This window comes from Propithecus coquereli, unplaced genomic scaffold, assembly GCF_000956105.1.
Source record: "Propithecus coquereli isolate 6110/MARCELLA unplaced genomic scaffold, Pcoq_1.0 Scaffold1, whole genome shotgun sequence".
In the NCBI taxonomy this organism is placed as follows: Eukaryota; Metazoa; Chordata; class Mammalia; order Primates; family Indriidae; genus Propithecus; species Propithecus coquereli.
Genome location: NW_012133857.1, coordinates 27174101 through 27191933, shown reverse-complemented (window position 1 = coordinate 27191933; position 17833 = coordinate 27174101). Strand labels below are relative to the sequence as shown.

The 17833-nt window shown below is 45.9% G+C and overlaps 1 protein-coding gene across 1 annotated transcript in view; it reads left to right on the top strand.

The window, feature by feature from the left end:
• The first annotated feature begins 4517 nt into the window (after positions 1-4517).
• Positions 4518-17833, top strand: part of ADAMTS9 (ADAM metallopeptidase with thrombospondin type 1 motif, 9) — a 189036-nt gene continuing 175720 nt past the window's right edge. The window contains exons 1-3 of the mRNA XM_012639039.1: positions 4518-4632; positions 5210-5610; positions 10544-10706. Of these exons, the coding sequence (XP_012494493.1) occupies positions 4518-4632; positions 5210-5610; positions 10544-10706 (679 nt within the window). The remainder of the gene's footprint in view (positions 4633-5209; positions 5611-10543; positions 10707-17833) is intronic.

Genomic DNA, 17833 nt, shown 5'->3' with positions numbered 1-17833 from the left:
AACCTGGTGAATAAACAGGCTGAAGGTGGGGCCAACTTCGTAGAACTGCCAAAAGCTAGCCATTAGCTATATACAGCCACCTCCAAAGTCGGAACTACAATTTCCAAGCAGGTTCAAGAGAAACTAGTTAGAACTTTAGATTTAACATTGGGAGAAAAAATAATGATCATATCCATCAGGCCAAATATAAACGCTGAATAATCAAGGTCAATTAGGGGAAAGTCTTTATGTTACAAAGCTACTCTGATCGATGGAGATCACAAGCTTTGGAGGTAAATCAGCCCCAGTAAAAATCCCAACTCTGCACCTTCTGGCTCTGTAATGCTGGGCAAGGCACTTAATTTTGCTTAGTCTTATTCTCATTAGAAGTAAAACGGGGAGAGCAAAACCCCAGATGGCAGGACTGCTATGCAGATTAAATAATTAGCACTTAGGAAGAACTCAATGAAGAGAATCTGATGTCATTATCATTAACGATACAAATTATTTTCTCAAAACTATGCGTTGCTTGAAATCAGTAGTTGGAAGACTTTTAAAAATGCACTAAGGTCATTCACATGGCAAGCAAAGATGACAGTTTCTCCCCACCCCCATTCTGCAAATAAAAAACTGGGTCAAAGAGGGCACCGCACACAAAGTCTGGAATATGGTCAGTACTCAATAAAAGATGATGATTATTTAGACAAAAGATTTTCACGCAAATCATTTAGTTAGCTCAAGTGTTCTTTTCATTTCTCATGATCTAAAACACATCTGAAGATTCTTTAGGCCCAGGCTCACAGAGCTCAGGCACCATCAGTTCCCTGCTTGGTGATTCCCTCCCCAGAATCCAGTGCTACCAAGTCCCCAGGGTTATCTGTTCCCAAAATCACATCCCACTGCTGCTGACCACTCAGAAAACTATTCGCTCTAATTCTGGTTCCTGGTGCCTCCCTATCATTTGGGTGTGGGTTTTCCCTCTCTGTTGAAATAGATGGCTTGGCTTCACATCTCCTTCCTGCTGTTTCCAGTACTATTCGGCACACAGAGTCATTTGTGATGTCATCTCTCTCATTCCCATTGATCAGATTATCTCTCCCAAGTGACCAATGTCAATCATCACTCCTCTGGGATCCAGTTTTCATAAAAGATCAGCCAAAGAAGACTTCCACTTAACCTACAATAACATTCAATTCCAGTAAAGCCCCCGGAGAAGAAAATGGGCTAAAAATTGTCCCTCCGTTAACTCTAGGTGACCCCAAAAAGTTTTGATTCTTTCAGAGTAAACTTTTCTGAGGGGCCAATTTATTTTAAAATCTACCCTCCTGGAGTCAGGAGGACTATTTATAGAACCAATGTCAAAACTGTGGTTTGTATATACATAATAAAGAAGCCATTTTAGCACAGTTGAGCCAAAGTAAAAGGACTATATTCATTTGTTCAATAAATATTTCTTGAGCACCTACTATGTGCGCTGGTGTGAGGAAAGAGTTGTGAAATGTCAATGAGCTACCTGAGATGATTACCATTAAATACTCAGCATTAGAAAAAAAGAGAGGACCAGAGAAAAATTATACAGAATAAAAAATTGAGGCAATTCTACAGGTGATTTTAGTCACTCTCTCCCAAGCCAACCTTCCCCAAATCCAGCAACACTTCTGATTAATCATTTATTCATTCTATATGATAATAATTATGAACTTGGACTAAATTTGAATCCAGAAACAGAATTTGAACCCTGTCTCTCACTTACTGGATGGAAGACCCTGGTCAAACTGCTTCACTTATTTAGACCTCAGTATCCTTATCAGGAAAATGAAATTACTGACACTGCCTGTCTCCAAGAGCTGTTGTGAGAATCAGATTAAACGCTGTATATTAGCACATGGAGTGGGACATGGTAAGGACTCAAATAAAAGATTATTATTATTATTTGGACAAAAGACTTCCACCTAAATTACTGAGCTCAATTGTCCTTTACATTTCTCATGATTTAAAACACCTCTTCCTAAGATTCTTTAAGATTTATTCACAGATAGTGAGCTAATACATTGAAGAAAAGATGAGTAAACTCATTGAGGAAGAGGGAAGTTCAGAAACCCAGGCTCTTGGTCACCCCAGGAAGTCATAAAGAGATCTTGTATCTTCCTTCCCTGTCAGTTCTTGTGGAAATGATTGGGTTGTATCAGGGTCAAGTTTTAAAAACTGTTGACAAAGTTCATCCTTAAAGCAAAGTCCTAGAAAGGAAGCAAAGGAGAAAGAGTACAGAAGGCGGCTTCTGACTTTACACAGAATCATTTCTACACTGTCAACTTCTCTTTATCAGGAGAGTTTGAAGTGAAAGAGAGTAAAATGGTTTAATGGAAAATAATGGAAAGTGCTATATTTTTGAGTAATTTTACACTGGAAGTAGTAGAATATTTTCCATAGGAATCGGTTAATAGATTGTTTTCTTGCATTTTTCTGTTCTTTGCTAAGCTCTCAAAACTCACGGACACTGTGATTGTGAAGAATTTTATTACATAATGAAAAGAAAGACTGTGTATTAGAAGAAATGTATTTTAGTGAATTGATTTAAAGTTTCGAGATTTAAATGCCATCCTTTAAAAATCTCTAATTGTGCACATACAGATGTTGTTATTTTACCATCTTTACGTTTTATATACTCATTACGAAATTCCAGTAATAATCCATTTGGGTTAACAATTCTTTAGGAAATTTCAGTCTTGCCACGTCACTTTTTCCCTCCAGCAGGAGAAAAATATATATCGACATTTCCAGACTTCTTGGCACTTCTAGAATATTGTTATTTGGTCCCTGGTGTTGGCAATCTTTGGTATTTCCAGTCATGAGTGCTAGCCTACCAAGCAACAGAGAATCCTGGTTGCCTGGGGAAAAATACATTTATTAGTCATATCTTTTACCAATATTGCCATTTCGTTTCTCTTGAAATTAATACGTCTTATATTCCTGAGGGTTGGTAGCGGAAAAAGTGCTTTTGAACCATCCAGGATTAAACAATTCTCTCTGGCTCTCTCACACACACACATCCTCCCTCTCTGTCATAATTTCTGACGTTGAAATTGCATCCGAAGGCAGAGGTAGGTGTAGCTTGAAGGGCCCGCTTTGAGCCGCTCCAAGCATCTCTCAGGCTAAGAGCGAGCGGAAGTGATTGAGAAATCCCTCCTGGGACTGGTGCTTTCCCCAGGGAGCTACAACTTCGCACTCCATCCTCCTCCCAATCTCTAAACCCCCGCCGGTCAGGGGCGCCAAAGTCCCCGCCCCTTCTCGCTGCCAACAGCTCTTCTTAACCTTTTTTGGGCCGGGGACCTACAGAAAGCTATGGACCCTCTCGGAATGAGGGCAGAGGTTGCAGGAAAGCACAGCTTAAAAATTTTGCGAAACTTCCACAACTTAGAAATGTTGCGAATTTGAAACACATCCGACCTGCTGGATTAAGAATCCCATTTCTAAAACTCTTGACTTGGGCGATTACATTGAGAGCAGAGCTCAGGTGCCAAATCTCGTCCGGAGTGAGACAGCGCAGGAAGGGAAGGTGCTCCGGCGCTGGGCCACTTTCACTTGTAAGAAACCAAAAGAAGGGGACTGGTGGAAAGAGATGGGGACGGGAGAGAGAGAACGAGGAAAGGAAAGGGAGAAATATGAGAGACAGAGAGGGACACCGCGGGAGAAAAGAGGGAGGAGGGACAGAGACAGAGAGGCAAAGCGGCGTAGAGACAAGGGGGAGGAGGAGAAAAAAGAGCCTCGAAAGGGAAGAGAGAGGAGAGAGAGGCGAGGAGAGGACAGGAGAGAAGAGGAAAGAGACGAGAGGGGGAAGGGGCTACGCGCGCGCCAGGAAAGGGAGAGAACTTTCTCTGCTCTCTCCCCCGGGGCAGGGAGTCTCAGAAAACCCCATCTCGGCGAGGTGGCCGGGACCGTGACCCGCTGCCCCGGCGCTGGCGGCGCCTCTGGCCTCCGCCTCTTGCAGCCGGCGAGGCCTCCGGCTGCGAGTCTCGCACGGGCCGGCCGAGGAGGGGACACGGTCTGGAAGGAGGCGGTACCCGCTCGCCTCGCTTTCTCCTCCCCTCTCCTCCTCCTAGAGGCGTGCACCGGGGGCATTTGGGCGGTGGAGGACCCGCGGTCCCCCGCCTCCGCCCCCCCAGCCCCCCATTCAAGAAGCCGCTCCGCTACCCCGGCCAGCACAGGGCGCCCGGCGCGCCTCGGAGCGCACGTTCCGCGCCTTCTCCTGCCCGCTCGCTGGACATTATGCGGCCGAGCAGCCGAGCCCCAGTCCTCCTCCTCCTCCTCCGGCTCCTCCTGCGGCCCGAGCGGCTCAGCTCTCGGCAGGCGGCGGCGTTGCTCAGCCGAGCGCAGACGGGACCCTCGCGGCGAGACCTCAGCGACTCCTAAAGTCAAAAGTTGGCGGCGGGCGCCGGGCTCAGCGCGCTCTCCACGGCCGCTGCCTCGCGTCGCCGCCGCAGCCAAGGAGAGAAGGAGGGAGGGGGGTGGGGGCAGCGGGGGGAGGGGTGGGGAGCACCATGCAGTTTGTATCCTGGGCCACACTGCTAACGCTCCTGGTGCGGGACCTGGCCGAGATGGGGAGCCCAGACGCCGCGGCGGCCGTGCGCAAGGACAGGCTGCACCCGAGGCAAGGTAACTAGGCTCTGGCCCGTGGGATCTTGCCGCCCCCGTCGCCGCCTTCCCAGCCTCGCTCTTGAGCGGGGACCCCCCGCAGCGGAGGCCTCTCTCTCTCTCTCTCCTTTTCCTAGAAAGAATTATCTGCTTTGCAGCCTCTCCCTTCTTTGGGTCATCCCCAGCCAATTGCTAGGGAGAGACACTGGAAACGAATCTAGTCAACCCCCCCACCTTGCTTTTAGGCAGATTTTTCCCCTTTCCCACCCCTATGCCCCAAATCAAAGCTACTTAGTAAGTTAGGGACACCAGACAGCGACGTTTTATTTTATTCAGGATATTTATCAGGATCTCAAATTATCTTATGTATTTTTGACTTGTTCATTGTCTGGCTCTGAGTGGTATATCCTCAGCGCCTAGCACAGTTCCTGGCTGTTACTGGCACATAGTAGGTGCTCAGCAAATATTTGTCCACCGATTGAGTGAAGGGATTGACTCGAATAGGCTGGAAAATAAGGTCAGGACAAAGTCCCCACCTTCGTTTTAAATTCAGACTTGAGGAAAAATGAATTATTGGTTCATATGCTTCTCTCTGCAGTGAAATTATTAGAGACCCTGAGCGAATACGAAATCGCGTCTCCCATCCGCGTGGACGCTCTCGGAGAACCCTTTCCCACGAACGTGCACTTCAAAAGAAGGCGACGGAGCATTAACTCTGCCACTGACCCCTGGCCTGCCTTCGCCTCCTCCTCTTCTTCCTCTACCTCCTCCCAGGCGAATTATCGCCTCTTCGCCTTCGGCCAGCAGTTTCTATTTAATCTCACCGCCCATGCCGGATTTATCGCTCCACTGTTCACTGTCACCCTCCTCGGGCCGCCCGGGGTGAACCAGACCAAGTTTTATTCCGAAGAGGAAACGGAACTCAAGCACTGTTTCTACAAAGGCCATGTCAATACCAAGTCCGAGCACACGGCCGTCATCAGCCTCTGCTCGGGAATGGTAAGTGGGCGCACGCCGCCTCCCCTCCTGCCTCCTAGAGACTCTCACTGCGGCGAGTCTCCGCTCCAGCGGTAAATATCACCTAGAAACTCGTGTGCGTCCTTCGGTTTGGGTAGCTAGTTCTGCGTGCGCGCTTACACTCGCTAGGAGCGCACGCCCCCGCCCCCATGGGGTTCTGGATGTTTCCGAGCTTTCTGGGGTCTGGACTCGGCTCAGCTGCGCGTTGCCCAACGCTATGAGGCGGCCTGGAAGTCGGTTTCCAAACTCGGAGAAAGTTGCTGGAGTTGCGGTTCCTTGCAGCAAACTTGGCCGCCCCGGAGCGGAGCAGCTGAGCACTGGGCGGACCAGACTCCTTATTGGTGCGTCTTGCGTCGGGGATGTGGGCTGAGGATCCCCGGCCCAGGATACTGGGAGTCCCTCCTGTGTGTTGTGGAGGGCGGTGCGTAATCTAGAGTCCCCGCGTTCTCTCGGGGCCTTTATTCACGCGCCAAGAACCCTGAGGCTGAAGTGGATTGACAGGGAGCAGGTCCCGTCCCAGGAACGGAAGGGTGGGCCGAGGGCTCCGGGGCGGGGGAGAGGGCGGAGCCTTCCCCGGACGCTTTGAATTAGGGTGGAAGCGGCGGGTGGGGGTGCAGCGCAGTCCGACTCTGCACCCTGCTGGCGGGGTGGCCAGGAGAAACAGGATAGTGGGAGAAAGCCTGGGGAGGCTGCCTGGACATGATTTCCGTTCCGCTGGGGTTTCTACCACCCATGAGGGTTCCCAGGAATTGAGAGAGGGAGCCTGCAGCGCACATTTCCCTAGGGAGTGAGCAAGGGCGGGGCGGCCACCTTCCTGCGCTGCCAAATACCCACACAGCGGGAGATCTAAGTCGGTTCCCGACCCCCTTTGCCGACCCCCACCACTTGCCCGCCAGTAGGTCCTATAGGGCATCTGCCACCTCCCTCCCCATGACATTTGAGGACCCACTGTAAGGTTCTGTCCCGAGCGAGGGTGGTCCTTGGCTTTCCCAAGCGATGTGCGTTTCTGCCACTCGTATATGACGCAGAAACTTTCCGGGGTCAGACTAAGCGCATGGCGCTGTACGCGCAATAAGTTCTTAGCCTCTGTGCCGCGTCAGACATTGACTCATCTCTGAGCACCCACACTCCCCCCATCACCTTTACCAAGTGGGGGCTTGGATACTTACCCCGGGCGCTCGGCTGCCCCCTCCGCATGCTGCCGTTTGTGGGTCTTAAAGTTCCGGATCTGGATGTCGCATCCTTCTCTGCCTCGCAATGGAAGGATCCGGTGAGGAGCGAGGCAAGCTTGAAGACTGGGAGAAGGGAGGTTTAGCCTGCTGGGATGTGGGGAAAGGGATAAGTCCCTTTTAGCACCCACAAAGCGCCCAGAGCAGTGGCGCCCAAAGTGCGTGGTTGAGATTGTTTGGGGGTGGGCGGAGACGGCAGTTTGGCGAAGGGGGAGGGGGTGCTGCGGTGAGTCATAGTTGCCCTAAGATCTAGGGCTAGAGCTCAGGAATCCAACTAGTCTTTGAGAGGTTATGGCCCCGGTGGGCAGAAGTCAGGCGTCTAAGCCACAGCATCAGAGCAGCTCCAGACTCCAAGATAGTAACCCCCAATTCAAGGACCCCAGGGATAGGGCAGCGTGTGTACGTCAAGTTTGTAAACAGCCTTTACTCCTCCTCTCTGCCCGCCTCCACACGGGGCGAAGCCCAGTGGCCCCATCAGTTGTATAAATATCTTGCTGCGCAGGACCTCAATTTCCATTGGCAGTTTTAGGTGGTAACGCGACCGTGGTCTCTTTGGGGACTGAGAACCCCGGGGCTTCTGAAACGACTGCCTGGACAATGATAACTCCATTTATACTGCGTTTAATTTGCAATCTGCCTCTTTTGGGGAAAAGGGCCCAAACACATCTTAAAGATATGCGCGCTGGCTCTTTGTATCTTCAGCCATTAATCTACTCCAAAACCCCTGCCCCTTTGTCTTCCTTATGGAATTTATCTTTCCTCGCAAGACTTCCCCTTACCGCTTCTGTAGCAGTAGAGTCATGCTGTTCCTAGTTCTTTGCTTAGGAGTCTTCTAGGAAATCTTTCTTTAGAGTGGGCTGTGCCAACTCCGCCTCCATCCGCACCACCAGATGGGTCACTCTCCCCCATTAATTCTAGCCCCCTTTACTTCTCTCTCTCTCTCTCCTTAGGACTGATGTCTTATAAATATTTCCACCAGTCTTTCTCCTCAATTCCTGCCACCGACCACTAACAGACTGGAGCAGGATAGCATCACTACAGTGTTCACGTACTTTCCACAGCCCCCATCTCCTGGTGAACACCTGTAAACTGCTCCATCTGGCACTTAAGACCACGTACCATATACCCCCTCACCCCACTCACATGTGCGTGTCTGGTCTCATCTCTCAGTCTTTCTTCCACAAATCCTATATTTCAGGTGATCTGTTTTAATGCTCCTTTCTCTGCCTTCTCCCCACCCCCACCCAATCCTCCTCCCCTTCCTTCATTGCCTTTCTACCTTTAGATTTACTCAGCCAGCTTCACATGCTCAAATCCTACCCTTCCTTGGAACTGTAACTTACATCTTTTCTTAATCAGAAGACCTTTTCATAGTCCTCCAGACTGATGTCATCTCTCCCTGTCTGCCTTCATAGACACTTACCTGCACCTCCCTTATGATGTCAGTAGTATGTTCTCCCTTGCATTAAAGTTCTTGGTGCACGTCTTATCCCTTTCTCCTTGGCAAGCAGGGTCAACATCAACTTATCTCTTTGTTATGTTGGAGCCTTGTATGTTCTTAATAAATATTAATATATTTGAATAAATGGTCACCTTAGCCAAGAAAAGATAACTCTTGGGCCCAGCCACTGTTCTGTGAATTAACAGCAAAATTAATTTTGACATCATATTAATACCATTTATTCAGCTCTTACTTTGTGCCTGACACTATAATAAGTACCTTACATATGTATTATCTCATCTAAATTCTCCCAAGAACTCAATCCTCAAAACAATCCATTTTACCGGTGAGGACATTGAGGTTTTCAGAGCTGGAGACTTGCCCAACGTCTCACAGCTAGGAAGTATCAGAGTTGAGACTCCAACTCAGCCTTTCTGATCTGTGCTCCTCCTAACTGTAGGCCAGAAAATGAGTCTGTGCTCCTACAGAGAACATCAGGGCTCCTTTCTAAAAAGGCACTGGACTAATGTCAGGAAGTTGGGTTCCAGACTCAGCACCAGCACTGGTCAGCTGCTTCTGTACCACGGAAGGGGAACCTTGGACAAATCACCTCCTCACCCTGTCTTGGTTTCCCCATTTACCATCAAAGGTGGCAGATCTTTGCCAGTTGAGCTCCCAGGCTCTTTCCCAGTGTCCATGTCTCTGGTAGGTTCCACGTGTTGTAGTATATGCTCTCTGGTTAGTGCTCAGAGAACATCAGAGTTGCATACTGAAAACAGGCAGAGGTGTCTAGGTGACAATAAATTTATTAAATCATTCCTCTGGCAACCAGCTACTCTGTTTCTTAGCCTGAGCACACCAAAGCTGTCCTCTCCTTGAACCATTGGCTCATGAATCAATGTGGAGAACTTTTTTAAAAATACAGATTCCAGGTCCCACTCCTAAAAGTTCTGAATCTGTGATGCCCTGAATCTAATTTAAAATAAACAAACAAACTTGGAAGCTTAGCTGGTTTTGGGAACCAATGCCTTAGCCTACTACTTCTACTCTATCCTGAATAAGCATACCCCAGGGAGCTCATTAGAATGTCAATTCCTGGCCCTGACCCCCAGAGGTTTTGGTTCAATAGATCAGATTTGGGGTGGAGCACAGTTGATATTGATGTAGATGCAGCTGCTGATGTTCAGAGACAGTCATTCCTCTTGTGTCCGGGGAAGGGTAAAAGGCCTCTGATTTTTTTTGTTTGTTTGTTTTCCAGTGTGGGAAATGGGACAGAGGAGGAGAAGAGAAGAGCTTGATTTCTTCTCTTAAACACCACTCATCAGCATGGCAAGGGGAATTTTTCAGTGTTTTTGTAATGTTGGGTTTGGGTGGTTCATCCTTGAGGCATCATTTGTCATTTGCAAAAGCTGTGGGTATGTGGGAAGGCAAGGAGAAAGAGTTAGTTACCTTTTTCAAGGTGCTTGGAATGATTGGTAAAAGCAAATTGTATCCTGGTGGTTAGAGGCTAACACCAACACCATCAAAAACCACTAATGTGTTCTAAGCCCTTGAGGTGTCAGGCAACCTGCTGAGTACTGGATGTGCATTATCTCATTTAATCTGTACAATAAGTCTTTACAGTAAGTATCTTTATCCCCAATTGACAAACAAGGAAGCTGAAGCTCAGAGCAGTTAAGAAACTTGCCCAGGGTGGGTGGGTAGGTGATTGTGCTGAAACTGGAACCTAGAGCAGTCTGGCTCCAAAGCCCAGTATGGTATCGCTCCTCTATTGCAAAGGAAAGGGGTGATGAGAGGACCACGTGCCGGTGTTCCAGGTGGCACCACCTTGAGTGCATTGTGGTGACCATATGCTTCCTGAATTTGAATTAACAAGAAGGCGTCATTGGGCCAGGTTTTCCCTCCAGCTCATATTCATTCTTAAATTTCCAGGCTGCCTTAACACACAGAAAGACTGTAGGAATAATATGATTGGAACTTGAGTACCAGGGAAGTATTTCTTAGAGATAGATTTTGATAGCAGGTGCAATAAACTGGAGTCAAATCACGAACAAGGTACTGATATGGCAAAGAGTGAAAATAAACTGCTTCTGTGCATAAGTCACAGCATTTTCAGTTTCGGCAGCCCTCTTGGGAAAGAGATTGGGTAAAATGGCACAGTCTTTACTTGGAAATGTTCCTTTGTTTGTTTCCTCCCAATGGCTAAGTTATATTAAATCAACCTCTCATCTCTCTTCATTTGCAGCTGGGCACATTCCGGTCCCATGATGGGGATTATTTTATTGAACCACTGCTATCCGTGGATGAACAAGAAGATACAGAGGAACAGAACAAACCTCACATTATCTATAGGCGCAGCACCCCCCAGAGAGAGCCCTCGACAGGAAGGCATGCCTGTGACACCTCAGGTATTTGCTTCTTGCTTAAGCAGAGATCCCAGCTCTGTGAGATGTGTTCATTGTTGTACTACAGAGATGTAGCTCTTTCCCAGTCTGCAAAGGACTACCATATTCTCGCTTACTCAGTCCTCCAGTGAGGTAGGTATACCCCCACTGCACCGATGCGGAGACTACAGAGAGGTTTAGTACCTTATCTAAGGTTGCACAGCTAAGAAGTTATAAAGTCAGGATTCGAACTAAAAAAGCAATGACTCTATGCCCCTCTGAGGGCGGAGCTGCCTCTTCTGTTGAAGTTGCTAATTTTTAGGATTAAGCTTGCATAATTGCCTGAGGCTGTGATAGCCTTTAATCAGCAAATTGCTTGTATTTTCTTGGTATCTTCTATTCATTTGGGGTTTCTATTTTGTTTTTTGTTTTTGTTTTTTACCATTTAAGGTTTCAAAAAAGTCTTACACATGGAACTCACAGAAACTTTTCTGTGTTTATTGGACTTTTCCCTAACAACTTGAGTGTTGCTAGTGTTCTATGGCTTCAGGAAATACAAGAGTGGACCCTTGGGTTGCACTGTTAGGCTCCTATCAAATCCTTGTGTGCCCACCACTGGATTTCTTTCTATCCTGGCCCGATTCTTGGGTGCTTTCTGCCCCCGTGCTTGGCTGCTGTTAGGGATCTGTCATTCTGGGCACCTTGGAAAGCTCATGTCTGCGTTTCTCAAGCCACAGTCTTGCAGCCACCCTTCACCGTCTGTGAAACCTGGTTACTTTCTGCTCGATGATAGGTTCTCATTTGAAATCATTCCTCAGTTTGGTCCTGTGTTTTATGATGTTTGTTAAAATACTTTTTTAAAGAATTCTTGGACTTCCTGTTTCTAAAACTATCCTTCTCCCTTTCCTTTATTTTTAAAAGTTGCTTCCCCAAATTAAATAGCATCTCAAAGTCTTTCTGGTATCTCCAAACAAGACCAAAATTCAAGCTCAATAGGGAATTTCCTCAAATGCTTCCCAAGTGATCACTTGCTTCATCTTATGTCTGTATCATATTGTTCCAGTGTGACAGTGTATGGTGTCCTTTTCCCTCCTGGAATTATTATTCCTAAGGTGAATCCTTTGATAAAAGATAACGTTGACTGCTTATAGCCTGGAAGTAGCCACATCTGAAGATGCAGCATCATAGGACTTTTGGCTTTACCATTCAGTGCTGTGTTCTTACGCCAGGGCTAGGTGGAATATAACTGCGGTATTCTGTCAGTTAGATAGAACTGAGTAGCCAAGGGGTATGGGGGAGGCATAGGGGGAAGGATACTTAGGAACATCAGAAATAATAGAGGCCGAGGCGGGCGGATTGTTTGAGCTCAGGAGTTCGAAACCAGCCTGAGCAAGAGCAAGACTCCTGTCTCTACTAAAAATAGAAAGAAATTAATTGGACAACTAAAAATACATAGAAAAAATTAGCCGAGCATTGTGGCGCATGCCTGTAGTCCCAGCTACTCGGGAGGCTGAGGCAGGAGGATCGCTTGAGTCCAGGAGTTTGAGGTTGCTGTGAGCTAGGCTGACGCCACGGCACTCTAGCCCGGGCAACACAGTGAGACTCTGTCCCAAAGAAAAAAAAAAAAAAAAAAAAAGAAATAATAGTCCCAGCAGCATGTGTGCTGTCAAGACTGCCAGTCACCAGCAAGTTTAATGGACAAGACGTTTCTCACATTTATTTGACCATGCTAGTAAGACCACTGACCTTTACTTCTTGACTCTCCAAATCTGTATTAACAAGTACATGTTTTATACATGTATAAATGTATAGATAACATGCAATAGAAAGGAAATATGTGATTCCACCCCTTCCATCTTATTTATATATGCTCAAAAGACATTGAAATAATATTTTCATTGATTCATTCATTGAACAATGACCCTTTGTCATATTCTTCTGCCATAAAGTGGCTGCAACCCAACATTTTAAAAAACTACTATTTATTATGGTCTTATTCTCTACTGACATCGTGTAAAGCACTTTGCCTACACTGTTTCACTTAATCTTTATCACAGACCTATGTGGTAGGAACCATTCTTATCTCCATTGTACCTGGAAAAGGAGGCTTACAGAGATGAAGTAGTTTGCCCAAGATGTCACAGCCAGTCCCCAGTGATGGTGATGACTCCTGCTTGTCTGTCTTATGTCATGACCCGTTTTCTCTGCACGGAAGTGTGTGTGGAAGAAAGAGAGGACAGGGTGAGAAAGTCTCAGTACTGTCATTCAAAAAAAATCCTCAAGGTTCTTTTTTTTAATTAATTACCCAGGTGAAAGGACATTTGATTTTCCAGGCAAATCCTAGTAAAAACACAAAGAATGAATTTTAAAAATATGAAGATTGAGGACAATGGAAGACGCCTTAATTTTTCAAAAAAGCTTATTTCGGTTCTAGTCATTACTGATATTGGGGCCTTTAAATACCACCCTCCGAGTCACCAGTGCCAATATTTTTGGTTTTCCTTCTGGTTTTTGCTCGCTCCTGACCAATCTGACATGTCTTTCCTTCACCTTGTGTGAGGAATCAGGAGCCTGGCAGTTTTGATTGGCTCTTCCAAAGGTTGCTGCTGGACTATGCCACTCTGGTTTCTCTCTTCCAGCTGCTTCTGCACCCCTTCTTTGAATTCAGATGCAGGAGGCTCAGAACAGTTGGCAAGAACTTTGGAATATGGCACAATTCACCAGCAGCCATTAGAGGGACGGACCAGCAGGTCATGGAAACCTCCGAAACCAGGTAGCCTTTGCACAGGGAGACAGTAGGTTGGGGGTGGGAGTAGTCCCTCTTGCCAGAGAGGAAAAGGGCTGCTTGTGAAATATCAATCCATCCAGCTTCAGGGATCCACCTTCTCCCCCAGCCCCCAACCCAGAGCCATGGTTGGTAACCAAGGGTAAGCCTTAGAAGTCCCCTGGGAGCCTTAGACATATATGCAGATTCTTTAGAAAAACAAATAAACCACTCTTCCAGGCAAATGGGATGGAGCAAGAATCAGTGGTTTTAATGATGTTCCAAGTAATTCAAATGTTCAGCTAAATTTGAGAGTCACTCCTGGAGTTGGATTTAAGGCCCTAGTTAGTTCCTGCTTGTATCACTCTGGACTTGGCTTTCTACATCCATGGTTTCCACGTCTCCACTTCTCACAGGATGACAGAACATTTGAGCTAGAGGAATCCTTTGCACTCAGGTCTAGTCCAACATTCTGATTCTGTACAGAGGAGGAAACTGACATTGCAGGATAAGTTACTTATTTCCAGGAGTGATACCCTATATGTGCAACACCAACCCATCAGAACTTTCCCTAGACCAAGCCTCAGAGCAGGCTCCTGGAGGACCCCCGCTGAGCTAGGTGTAACCCTTTAATTGCTGGATTCTGGGAGTCTGAGCAGGGCAGGGCACTATGGCCGTTACAGTACTGTATACAGATGAAATATAAGTCTTGCTCATTTCTGATTCTTTGTGTATGACTAATTTTCAAAAAAAGATTCTCAGATAATGTATGTTAAAAAGATACGTGTAGAAGGAGTCTAATGTAATGAAACTTTATAGGTTTAGAAAGGAATCTACAACTTCACTTATTCTTTCATGTGTGCATTTATTCATTTAGCCATCGAATATTTATCGAGCATCTATCTCCCCTGTGCCATCAGGAGAAAACCAGGAGCTGTCCTTATTCCAGTTAGTTGTGTGACCTCAAGCACGTTTTAGAGTGTAAGAATAACATGTACCTTCCAAGGTTGTGGGCAGGAATGAATGAGGATGAAGTAACAGAAGCTGCCAGGACAGTGTTTAGCAGATGGCAGACAATCACTAAGTTCATGAAAATAGAAAACAAAACTCCATAGTTTGGAAGGAAGGAAAACTCAAAGTACGAAAATCAGAGCTAATAACATCAAGCTTCTTGGTAACCAGATCGTAAGGGTTTGTTGCCCAAGCCTGAGGGTCCTTCCTGTCCACTATTTCCTTTGTACCCAATGCGGCATTTTAAAATGTTATTTCTCATAAGTTTCTCTCCGCCCAGAGGCTGTTGTCATTGGGTTGTTTCTGTTTTGCTGTCATTGGTCATGTCTACGTGTATCCATTTGGGCCACTGCGGTGTATCTGCATTTATTCATCTTGTCATCCTGTTTGTAAGTTCCTCAGCGCTCGGGTTGGGGCGTGGGGTGTCTTCTCCTTATGGCATGCCCTGGCGTCTGCAGTGTCCTGGACACAGTGGGTCCCCAGTAAAATTCATTGAGCTCGCTGTCTGGCAGCCCCACACGCCAGGGGCCATTCAGGACAGTGTGTTGCTTACATAAACCACTTCCTACTGATCCTTTCTCTTGCTGTTTCCAGATGAAATCTCAAGTTCTATCTCATAAACACTCTCTATTTAACCCTGAATTTTGCACAAGAAGCTTTAATTGTTCTTATCAGTGAGCCAGGCGTGCTTCCTGGTAGGGGAATGAGAGCCAGGCAGGGGAGAAGGCCCGCAGAAGGCTGGTTTTGTTTGCGTGGGCCTCAAAGACAGTGTTTTTTTGTTATTAAAATTTCCCCCTCACTTTCCCCTCTCAGCAAGTCCAGCTGTTTTGTGTTTCTTAAGTGAGGGATTTAAGAATTGCACACTCTTTGACCCATCAGTGCACTCCTAAGGAAATAATTGGACAATTGCCTAAAGGTGTTTATGAGCAAGACTCCATACAGTGTTGCTCGTTATAGGAAAAGACTGGAAGCAACCTAAGTGCCTTTCGGGAGGAAGATAGATCAATACATGGTGGGGCGGGCACACACTGGCTTCCTATGCAGCCGTTAGAAATGATGGCATGGATTTATGTTACCAAACATGGAAATATGTATTAAGTGAACAAGCGGGTGATGAACTAGTATGTGTAGTAGGATCTCATTTTTAAAAATGATAAAGCGTGTGTGGGTACATGTGTGTATCAAGAGGAAATCTGGAGCAAAGGCACAAAAATATTAGCAGTTATTTCTGGTTGCCAGGAACATAGGCAATCTTTACTTTTTTATTTGATGTTATTGACTCATTTTATTTTTGACTCCTTTGCCATGCTTCTAGAATAGTTTCATAATTATAATATATAGGTCAAATGAAATGGAGATAGCAGCATGTATTTACTTATTGCCCCATGGCATTCGTCACTGGAGACCCACAGCCAAGCCAAGATTTGGGGACTAAGGGACTGGAGATTGACAGGCCTCCCCTGTGTTTTTGGAATGAGATGGTCTCAATAAGCAGACGGATAAAAATCCTGCATGTGTCTACTTCTTTGGGGTACCTGTGGCTGATTAAAGTTGAATCTATCTCTCAACCCAGCTAAATTGCCTTGTGCCTGTTGCACTGACACGGGGATTATCAAGATTTAGTCTCCATTAGGCACTCAGGACTCTGTTCATCGCCTCCGTTAGAAGGTACTGTCACTTCCTGATTGGGCTTTCAAGGCTGCAGTCATAAAGGCTGGAAAATACAAGATGATAATTTCCCATTCTGAGTTAGGGATTAGTTAAAAAAGAAAAAAGATGATAATTAAAGCCATCATTTGTTGGGGATCTTATTTGAATATGGAATCACTGTGTATATACACTTTTACGTGCATTACATACATTATTGTATGTAATATGTTCATAAACATTATGGGGTAGGTATTATTACCCCTATTTTACAGTTGAGAAAATGACAACTCAGAGAGGTTGAGCAACTTGTGCAAAGTCACACAGGCAGTAGGAAGTGGGCCTGAGCCTTAACCCAGATCTGATTCCAGTGTGCTACACTGTGGGCCACACTACATTGAAAATAAAAATGGAGGCTGTCATCTAGAAAACCCTTTTAAACTGAAGTTTTCAGAGCATCTTCTTTAACTGCTATCTAGTTTCCAATTCCGAGATGATACTGATAATGTCTAACATCTTTTGAGCCTGTATTGTGTGGCAGGCATTGTCCCGGGTACTTTACATGGATTATGTATTTTAATTCTCACTTCAACCTCCATTTTGCAGATGGGAAGACTGAGACACCGAGAAGTCCATAAAGTTGACTTGCCCAAGGTCACAACATTCATAAACATACCATTTTCTATAACCCCTTTGTCCTCGTCTAGTTAGGGTATTATTTCTTGGCCTGTCCCTCTGTTGAATTGATTGCATTCATATATGAATTATTTTTGCTGGCAAGATTTTAAAAATGCCTGTGGAATTTGATTTGATTGAGGAAGGCTGCTTGGTGCCTAAAATTCCCACCAAGCCTCTAATGACTCACACAGGCCTTGTGTCTCCAGCAAGCCCTGGTTGGAGTATATACTTGTTACACATTAACCTCTTGGATCCTATTAATAATTTAGCATCGATTAGCTGATTAGATTAGCTGCCTGGCAAGTTGGGTCCAAAAGGAGTGAGAGACAGAGCTAAGCAGCAGACCCCTGGGGGAGCTGGGACAGCTTGTGGGTTCTGGGCAGCGACAGAACTTTAGCTGACTTCACAATCCTGCCTGGGCCCAAGCAGGGCAGTGGCTGGAGGCTAATAAGTGACTTATGCGAGGAGCCAGTCTGCCTGCACTTTCACCAGGCGCTTTCTGCATCCTTAGGTCCTTTCTGCCCTGTGAAGATCAAGAACAGGCAGCATTTAGGGAGCCATGTGCCAGGCATTATGGAAACACGGTCTGATTATTTCATTCACTCCTACAGCAGCTCTTGGGGCAGAAGATGCTCCAATTATTCCCATTTTACAGATGAGAACACTGGACTCAGAGAGGCGAATGGACTTGTCCATAGTGTGTCAAAAGGGAAACAGCTGGCACTGCAAGCCAGGACTGATTCTGAATTTTCAAAGATAGTTGCTGCCATTTGGGATTTATTATTTTGGCCCAGTTTCCTTTCATTTACCCTCTTTTTGTTCCTCATCAGTCTTTATACCTTTTCTCTCTTTTTTATCTTTTTCAATGACCTATGTCTAATAACAGTCAATATAAGCAGTGACCTCTAAAATCCTTTGTAATTTATTAGAAAATTACTGTTATAAAAAAGTGAATTCTTGAGCTTATTTCTTCAGCCTGATCTTCTTTATGCTGTTTATATAAAAATTCTGCTTTTCTTTAACATTGGTATCTATAGTGCAATCCTCCAAT